The sequence below is a fragment of the Salvelinus sp. IW2-2015 genome, unplaced genomic scaffold (assembly GCF_002910315.2).
Source record: "Salvelinus sp. IW2-2015 unplaced genomic scaffold, ASM291031v2 Un_scaffold2801, whole genome shotgun sequence".
NCBI lineage: Eukaryota > Metazoa > Chordata > Actinopteri > Salmoniformes > Salmonidae > Salvelinus > Salvelinus sp. IW2-2015.
The window spans coordinates 31,678-41,508 of record NW_019944102.1 but is presented as its reverse complement, the minus strand read 5'-3'; the positions used below and the strand labels follow the sequence as shown (position 1 = coordinate 41,508).

Below are 9,831 nucleotides of genomic sequence, written 5' to 3'. Positions count from 1 at the left end.
TCTCTCTCTCTCTCTTTCTCTGCTGTCCCAGTTGATGGGGTGTGGAATGAGTGGGCTAATTGGGGTTCATGCTCTGCGTCCTGCTCCAACGGGACCATGCAGCGGATCAGGGAGTGTAACGGACCTTCGTATGGAGGATCAGAGTGTCGCGGGGAGTGGATAGAGACCAGAGACTGCTTCTTACAGGAGTGCCCAGGTAAAAGCTGCTGTCAAAACTGTGTAGAAGTTGCCCACAGGTACAGATCTAGGATCAGTTTACTATTCGCTAATCCTGATCTTAACCATTAGAGCTGTGTTCTGTGTCTTAGTGGAGGGGAAGTGGCATCCTTGGACATCGTGGGTGGGCTGCACCAAGACATGTGGTGGGGGGAGCCAACAGAGACAGAGGATTTGCTATGGGCCCTTCTTTGGGGGTGAAAATTGTCCTGGAGATCGAGAGGAGGTGCGACACTGCAATGAGAAGCGGTGTCCAGGTGAGTAGTCAGGACACATTAATGGAAAGGTGTGCTKTTAATCAATCAATCAATGAAATGTATTTATAAAGCCCTCTTTACATCAGCTGATGTCATCTGCAATCTGTAATTTTTTATTATACTCTATGTCCTGTATCTCATATTTACTTTTGCTTCATATCTTTGGGTTGTTCCACGAAGTGAGTGCCTTTTGCATCCCTTTTGATAATTTAAGTAGAAATTGTGCACCAATATTGCCTTTAAAAAACTGTTATATTATAACTGGAATGCTGAGTTGCTACATCCATTTTTARACTTATAAATTAATGATACAGTATTTACCGATTGATTCTTGAAGAATATAGCTTATAAATGCCTCATGAGCTTAGTTCAACTGTCATACTGTACCCCATCAGAACCCAAAATACAAGCAGGTTTTACTATAATGTTTGTAAACAATGTAAATGTAAGTAAACACGGTATAGCCTCAAAACATGGTTTAAAGTATCATTTTGATGTTATGGATGATCAGTCCTTGCAATCATAACTCTGTTATTGAATTTGAGAGTGGTTACATTTCTCCAGGCCCATCCCTCAACTTTTTACCAGAACACAGGAGAGGTGACAGTTTTGTTATTGTTTCAATTAAGGATTCTAGCTTTAAATGAAGTCCCCTTTAATATAGACCAGATGTAGAATTCAATAAATCTGATTTTGAATATGAAAAATAATTACTAAAATACAAAAATGCAGCATTTTGACACGTCCTCCGTCAACCCTCCGTCCTATGTTAAATTGTATGCCTTGGCAGCAGCTAATAGAAATCCATAAAAAAATACAAATACAAACCCTGTGTCACTTCTAGGAAGATTTTAACCCACTTAATCCCAGAATGTCTCCAAGTTTCACCATCATTGTAAAGACCTAGTTATTTTGTTGCTTTGATTAAGTAATTTCTGAAGATTATTATTTATTTCATGTGATTAGTGACCCTCATTTTAAGGTCGACCTTGTTACATGAACTGAACTCTCATTTTAATTTAGTGAAGCTCTTCTTTTAAAATATAAATTTTTCAATATAGACATTGAACATCTTATAATCAAATCATAGTGTAAAAGAAGGTGAGCTGGTTTAACTATATTTGGCAATTTTCTGGTGTTTTGTGGCGGAAAACTGAGTGGGTCGAGGATAACGCGTCAACCCTGATACTGTCACGCCCTGACTGTCAGGACCCAGTTACGAACTCGGGTCTCCGGTGTGAGAAACAGTCACTTAGCAAACTGAGCCACTAATAGTCGGCAGAACCCAGAAGATGAGGCAGACACAGCAGTACTTGAGACGGTGTTTTAATAAAGTAAAAAGGAAGTTCTTCAGGCAAAAATATAAATCCACAACGTCAAAAGTAATTCCAAGAGAAAAAGGTAATCCTCCAAGACAAAAGGTAAATCCACAAGGTGGTAGGTACAGCAGGGAAAAAACCTCAAAAGAATAATCAAAAATAAATAAACAAGAACAAAAACAGAGTACCACAAGAGAGTCCAACAGCACAGCATCGCTAGGGCTGGGTGCTAACATTCAAACACAGAGCAAAGAACTGAGGAAAACTAAGGGTTTAAATACATTCAAGGGAAACGAGGCACAGGTGCAAATAATAACTGGAAACAAGGGAAAAACAAAAGGCTCAAAAAAGCACAATGGGGGCATCTAGTGGCCAAAACCGGAACAATCCTGGCCAAATCCTGACACTGACCTGAGATATCTCTGTTTTCTTTATATTTTGTGGTGGCCTGATATGGTTCCCAATCAGAGGCAGCTGTTTATCATTGTCTCTGATTGGGGATCATATTTAGGTAGCCATTTTCCCTTTGGTGTTCGTGGGTACTTGTCTATGTGTAGTTGAGTGTTAGCACTCGTTTTGTATAGCTTCACGTGTCGTTTTGTTATTTTGGATAGTTTGTTCAGTGTTCATTCTTATTATAATAAAGAATGTACGCATACCACGCTGTGCCTTGGTCCGATTCATACGACGAACGTGACAGATACCCATAGATAGTCTCGTAGCGTTGACTATCATAAAATGTGAAGACTTATATTATCAAATCAATTCTCTATGTGTAATTATTCCTTACGTGATTAAACTAATCATGTAACTTTAATTAACTAGGAAGTCGGAGKACCACGGGAAAATATTTAAACAGTATTTATTTCCCGAATTAACTCTTTGGATGTTTTCATATCTTATCAATTACAGTCACTTATTAATGTATTATAACCTCATCAGTCTCTTTACTGAACGTGCAAACCCTTGGGTATCTGCATGAACCCTAGCATAAATCATGAATTAGCAATATACAAYTTGGCTTAATTATTTATTTGCTAAATAATACATCTTATCAATTACAGAATTACAAACACACACACAATTGTTCATACATTGGTTACTGACATGATAGAAAAATCCCTAGTGGGCTAAGCCGATATGACAGCTTGGTAGACAAAGGAAAAGGGTGGGGACAGTTCAAGAGCGGGATACTCAGAGTGGATTCACTACATACATACAGTTGAATACTTCATCGTAAATATAGACATTTAGCACCCTAACAACCGCACATTTGGATTTTAGATATGCAATTTACATATTTACGAGTGTATGCCTTTGTTGTCTCTCTCTGTGATCGCTGGTCCGTCTGCTGGATAGTCAGTCAACAGAAAGCCTCTGGTTTGTCCACCAAAGATCAAAGTCTGTCGTAGATGTCAGTTGTTATAATGGATACGTCAGAGTACAATTCGGAAATGTTCATAGATTGYATGCGTTTACCAGACTAAAGTATTTAATCAGCTGCAGCCTGAATAATTGTTATTTAGTTTGTAGATTTCTTAGCCATTTCAATGTGGGAATGATCTCCACGTTCTCTAGTCTTGTCTTTTGGTTGAATTGCCAAGAATTTCAATATGTAGCGACAGCTTCCATGTTTTCTGGTCTGATGTACATTTTATCACGAGCGGTTTTGTACTCTGTGGAAGATGGGGCGGTTCCGTGACGCATGACATAATGTCTGGGCTCACGGTTGCGTGGCCACTGACTAGTTAAAACTTTATATCTAAACAAGTATCTCGTTTAGAAGGCCAACATCACATTACATCTTCTCACAAATAGTTTCATATTCAGTCATATATTTTATACAACCATCAGATGCAAACCCCATAATTGAGAAGTGTACACAATCAAAGCCACAGTAATGTGTGTTTCTTGTCCTTCATGAGATCACCAAATGAAACCTTGACATGACTGTCCCTTAAGTGTCCACGGACCACTCCAACATTCGCAAAAATAGAAATATTGTTTAATTCTCCAATTTTGGGGATTAGGAGTTTTGGCAAGAATAATGTCTTTGTTCTCCATAGGCTCTCTCCCTCAATACTCCATGGCAGTGAAGAGAGTTTCTACCAGGAATTTATGACTGTTGTAAAACCTGMAGTGGGAGAGAGAGTAAGAGAGGGGGGAAGCCACGATATACACACAAGGGGGCACGTCGTGACAATAGACAGGCTAGAATCTTTTTTTGTGAAGCTTGCATTTAATTGCCACTCCCTGTTGCACACAACAAGCTTCCATTCCTCCTGTCACAAGGGGATTCATGGCTGATTTAAGAGGAAACCCTGTTACTTTATTTGGCACTTACTATTCTTTWCTTTATTTAACCTCTTGAGATGGGAAACCGTGAACATGTGCTCTTTATGACAGAATGTACACGTTTTGTGAAATCAAACTTCTTTTTTTTTACCAAGTTACACTTCTGAAAAGGCACTGAATCTGTGGAACGACCCATTTGACACTCAGATTGGTGGAATACTGACGTTTGCTTTTGGTTTTGGTGCAGAACCTCATGAGATCTGTGCAGAGGAGAACTTCTCCAACGTAGTGTGGAAAATGACTCCAGCAGGGGACACAGCGGCCGTACGCTGCCCTCCCAATGCCAATGGTGAGCTACCTCCCTTTTACCCTGAGACATACAGTGCATTCAGAAAGTATTCAGACCCCTTGACTTTTTCCACATATTGTTACATTACAGCATATTTCTAAAATAGATTAAAAAAATGTATTTCCCTCATCAATCTACGCACAATACCCCATAATTAAAAGCTAAAACAAGTTTTTATAGATTTTTGCAAATTTATAAAAACAACAACTGAAATATCACATTTACATAAGGATTTAGACCCAATACTCAGTACTTTGTTGAAGCACCTATGGCATTGACTACAGCCTCGAGACTTCTTAGTTATGACGCTACAAGCTTGGCACACCTGTATTTGTKYAATTTCTCCCATTCTTCTCGACAGATCCTCTGAAGCTCTGTCAGGTTGGATGGGAAAAGCTATTTTCAGGTCACTCCAGAGATGTTCGATCGGGTTCAAGTCCAGACTCTGGCTGGGTCACTCAAGGACATTCAGAGACTTGTCCCGAAGTCACTCCTGTGTTGTCTCTATTGTGTGCATAGGGTCTTTATCCTGTTGGAAGGTGAACCTTCGCCCCAATCTGAGGTCCTGAGCGCTTGGTGCTCTCTGTACTTTGCTTCGTTCATCTTTCCCTCGATCCTGACTAGTCTCCCAGTCCCTGCCGCTGAAAGACATCCCTACAGCATGATGCTGCCACGACCATTCTTCACTGTAGGGATGGTGCCAGGTTTCCTCCAGACGTGATGCTTGGCATTCAGGCCAAAGATTTCTAGGTGCTGTTTGGAAAACTCCAAGTGGGCTGTCATGTGCCTTTTACTGAGGAGCTGGTTCTGTCTGGCCACTCTACCATAAAGACCTGATTGGTGGAGTTCTGCAGTGAAGGTTGTCCTTCTAGAAGGTTCTCCCATCTCCACAGAGGAACTGTGGAGCTCTGTCAGAGTGACCATTGGGTTCTTTGTCAACTCCCTGACCAAGGCCTTTCTCCCCTGATTGCTCAGTTTGGCTGGGTGGCCAGCTCTATGAAGAGTCTTGGTGGTTCCAAACTTCTTCAATTTTTTGAAGGTCTTSTCGACCTTCAATGCTGCAGAAATTTCTGTGCCTCCACACAATCCTGTCTCCGGGCTCCACGGACAATTCCTTTAACCTCATGGGTTGTTTTTTGCTCTGACATCCACTGTCAACTGTGGGACCTTATATAGACATGTGTGTGCCTTTGAAAAACATGTCCAATCAATTGAATTTACCACAGGTGGACTCCAATCAAGTTGTAGAAACATCTTAAGGATGATCAATGAAAATATAATTAATCTGAGCTCAATTTTGAGTCTCATAGCAAAGGGTCTGAATTTACTGTTTGTAAATAAGGTATTTCTGTTTGTTTTTTATATACATTTGTAAAACATTCTAAAACATGTTTTTGTTTGTCGTTGTGGGGCACTGTGTGGAAATTGTGGGAAAATTGTGGGGGAAAAATATGGAATTAATTTTCGAATAAGGCTGTAACTTAACAAAATGTGGAAACGAGAAGGGGTCTGAATACTTTCCGGATACACTGTAGCTGTAGACTCCAATGGCTTCAGACGTTAGACGCCATATGAGTCTACAGCCATGTCTCAGAGCAAACCCTTACTAACCTTCCCTATCTACACCTAGCCAGAGGGATATCCATAAGACATGCCTGGCTTAAGATGGGTTATGCCTCTAGGATCCCACGGCTCTAGTGATGTTAACTCCCCAGTCTGTGTCCCCATCCAGGGCTGATCCTGAGGCGGTGCACTCTGGATGATGAGGGAATAGCCTACTGGGAGAACCCCACTTATATGAAGTGTATCTCCAATGACTACCGCAGCATCCAAACYCTGGTGAGTACCAGAGAGATGATCAACGATTGAAAATGTACTCTTGTATATCTGAAAACAGAAGCTACAAAGTACCCATAGGATGCCATTTGAGATATGCTGCCTGCTCAGTTCAATACATCTCACTGGGCACAGATGTCAATTCAATTTCTTTTCCACATTGGTGCAAGGTAATTTCTTTGAAATGACGTGGAAACAATGTTGATTCAACCAGTGTGTGACCAGTGGGATGTTACTAACAAACCATAAATGGTCAAGACCAAATTAAGAAGACAGACAGGAAATGTATGTTAGTTTTACTAACAAGTGAGTTGATCAGAAGATCACCTCTATGCAATGGTGATGTTTTCTGAGTGCTTCACTCATACCTTTCCTCCCCAGACTAGGGAACACCTGTCCAAGGCCCAGCGGGGGCTTGTGGGGGATGGAGTTTCAGAGGTGATGACCAAGCTCAGGGTGACGTCCAGCGATGGGACCAGCTACAGTGGAGACTTGCTGGCCATAGTGGACGTACTGAAGAARATGACAGAGATCTTCAGAAGGGCCTACAACAGCCCCAGCAATGCAGACATGAGAGTAAGAGGAGGGAGCATGTGTTTGAATTGGAAGTCATTAGGTCATTAGGTTTGGGTCAGGGCTACATTTAAAATTGACTGGTGTTAAAGAAATGGCTGGAGTGAATGTTTGTAGTAGGTCAATTGATGGCTAATGTTGTAGAGTAATGTCTCATGGCCTCTTCGCTCCCTTTCTCTTCCTTCTCTACTGGATTACAGAACTTTGTCCAGTCAGTCAGTAACCTGCTGATGGAGGAGAACAGAGAGAGATGGGAAGAAGCACAACTGGTGAGTTGGTCTCTTTCTCTTCTTCTCACAGACTCACTGGCGCTTCTTTATGCACACACATGAGCTAGCATGCATGGTGCATGGTCAAGTTTGTGCTCCTTCTTGATGTGTGTCGGCCATGTGTTGTACAGAGATCATTTCAATGACTATTCTCTGGTGCCTTTGTGTCTAGCTGTTGGCATCATAGTGACATCATGCCAGTCTCCCGGGAGATATATGGATGGTGTGTGATGCTATAACAGTGGGTGTCTGTTTGGTGTTCGCTCCATGAATCATCAGTTCTCTTGTCTCCTTTCTCTTTCTCTCTCTCTCTGTTCTTTCTCTCTCTGCTCGCCTTCCTCTCTCTCTCCTCTACCTCCCTCCTCTCTCTCTCTGTGTCTCTATGCTCTCTATCTCTCTATCTCCTTTCTTCATCTCTCCTCTCTCTTCTCTCTCTCTCTCTCTTCTCTCTCTCTCTCTGTCTGCTCTCTCTCTCTCTCTCTCTCTCTCTCGTCTCATCTTCTCTCTCTCTCTCGTCTCTCTCACTGCTCCTCTCGCTCTTCTCTCTCTCCTCTTCTCTCTCTCTCTCTCGTCTCTCTCGGTTGTCTCCCTTTTCTCTCTTCTCTGCTTCGCTTTGTCTTCCCCCTTTTTTCTCTTCTCTCTTAGTTGGGTGCTGGCTTCAAGGAGCTGTTCCGGTTGGTGGAAGACTTTGTGGACGTCTACGGTCTTAGGATGAAAGACTTCCAGGACATGGTTGAGGTCACCGATAACTTAGGTAAGCTTTTTCCTTTGACGTTAGTCTCTTTGGCTGTGAATGAAAATATTGCTTCCTCTGTCCTTGTGTCCTCAATTCTTCTCAAATTGCATGTCCTGAATTCCTCCAAAGCTCATTGGAGGAGGAGGTCTGAGGGAGGGACTTTGGATCCTCTCCTCCAATGCGCTTTGACAGGAATTGTAGAAACAAGGACGGAGAAAGTAAGGATTCGATGGCTTGTAATGTGTTCAGACAGCTGCGCCTTTGTTCGTTCAATGTAGACTCTTTTTATTGAACTATTCGGTTATTTCCAAGTTAATACTAGGTCTTTAGGCCATGGTGGAAAAGCAGAGATAGCCACATTGGCAATATTCCAGAGCTGTATAATCTGAATTGGAWATGCACCCAGCCAGGACACTAGGGGATCTCATCTGTTAGCGTTGTGTCTGGTGTGTGTGGATCTCACTGGTTCAGTCAGTTCAGTCTCTCTATGTCTTTTGGAATCAGAACAGAGGGTGTGAGCAATGAGGTCTAAATATTGCCATTCCCCCTGGGTACCACCCACAAACCAAACAGGGCTATAGAACAGACATCCTGGGCTGTTCCCACAGGGCACACACTGGTTGAATCAACGTTGTTTCCACGGCATTTCAACCCATGTGAAATAGATGTTGAATTGACGTCTGTGCCCAGTGGGTTGTGTCTCAAGAGAGCCTAAAATCACACTCACAATCTGCTCAGTTCCAGACCAGTGACTGTGAACTTCTGCTTACACATACACAAACACACGCGCGCAGGCACACGCTCTTGCGCACACACACACATACACACAAACACAGAGAGAGAGAGAAAGAGAGAGAGAGAGAGAAAGAGAGAGAGAGAGAGACGGATGGATGGATGGATAAAGATAAGGAAAATAAACAAGTTAGTTATTACTGTATTTAGATAGCTATAATTTAAATATGTACATAGTGAGAAAGAAGAGGCTGGCCTAACAAATGGCTAACACACATTATAAACTGGATGGTTCAAGCCCTGAATGCTAATTGGATGATGGTTCGAGCCCTGAATGCTAATTGGCAGTCATACCCGTATACCACGAGTACGACAAAACATTTATTTTTACTGCTCTAATTATGTTGGTAACCAGTTTATAATAGCATTAAGGCACCTCGGGGTTTGTGGTATACAGCTAAGGGCTGTATCCAAGCATCCCGCGTTGCGTTGTACGTAAGAACAGACCATAGCCGTAGTATATTGGCCATATACCACACCCCCTCGGGCCTTATTGATTAAGTAAGTGATGAGTCATGAGTTAATGTAGTGAATAAAATATAGCTCTCTCTCTCCAGTTCTGTCCATCCATAAGCGTCCGGTGGCGGGTAATGCAGACATCAGCTTCCCTATGAAGGGCTGGAAGGGGATGATGGACTGGGCCCGCAGCTCTGAGGACAGAGTTACTGTCTCCAAGAACATCCTCTCCACAGGAAAGCCAGGTGAGAGCACACACACAAAACACACACAGACACACACACAGACACACACATAAACAAAACATTCATACAACATTTGCATATGGAATTGCACTTGACATTTGAGAGCCAGACTCTCAGCTGTGTGGAGACGTGGGGTTCCTCAGTCTCAGCCAATGAGATAGTTTTCTCTCTGTGACATAGATCATTACCACGGCTACCATGCTAATGAACCAGTCACTTGCTAATCAGAAGTCAACAGGAGCCAATCAGGGGCAATTAAYGCTAATCTCCTCCCCCACTGYTAGAAGTGTCTCCATGGCGGCAACAGCACATCAACAGTCACTCAAGCCTCTCACCTGCTGCTCTATACTGGGCATGGCTCACAGGGGGCCAAAATGGCTCCCCAATTGCACTGATTGAAATGTTTTTCCTCAGCCGCCTCTCTGAAACTTATCAGAGCAGTAAAGATGGTGGACATGCATCAGAACGCACACACACACACACACACA

The 9,831-nt window shown here is 42.5% G+C and overlaps 1 protein-coding gene across 1 annotated transcript in view; it reads left to right on the top strand.

Annotated features, from left to right (window-relative positions):
* LOC112074757 (adhesion G protein-coupled receptor B1-like) overlaps positions 1-9,831 on the top strand; it is a gene marked incomplete at its 3' end in the record, with an annotated part of 74,032 nt that overhangs the window by 33,641 nt on the left and 30,560 nt on the right. Inside the window, 8 exon segments of the mRNA XM_024141866.2 lie at positions 32-196; positions 309-473; positions 4,335-4,436; positions 6,169-6,275; positions 6,654-6,848; positions 7,046-7,114; positions 7,760-7,868; positions 9,200-9,343. Coding sequence (XP_023997634.2) covers positions 32-196; positions 309-473; positions 4,335-4,436; positions 6,169-6,275; positions 6,654-6,848; positions 7,046-7,114; positions 7,760-7,868; positions 9,200-9,343 — 1,056 coding nt within the window.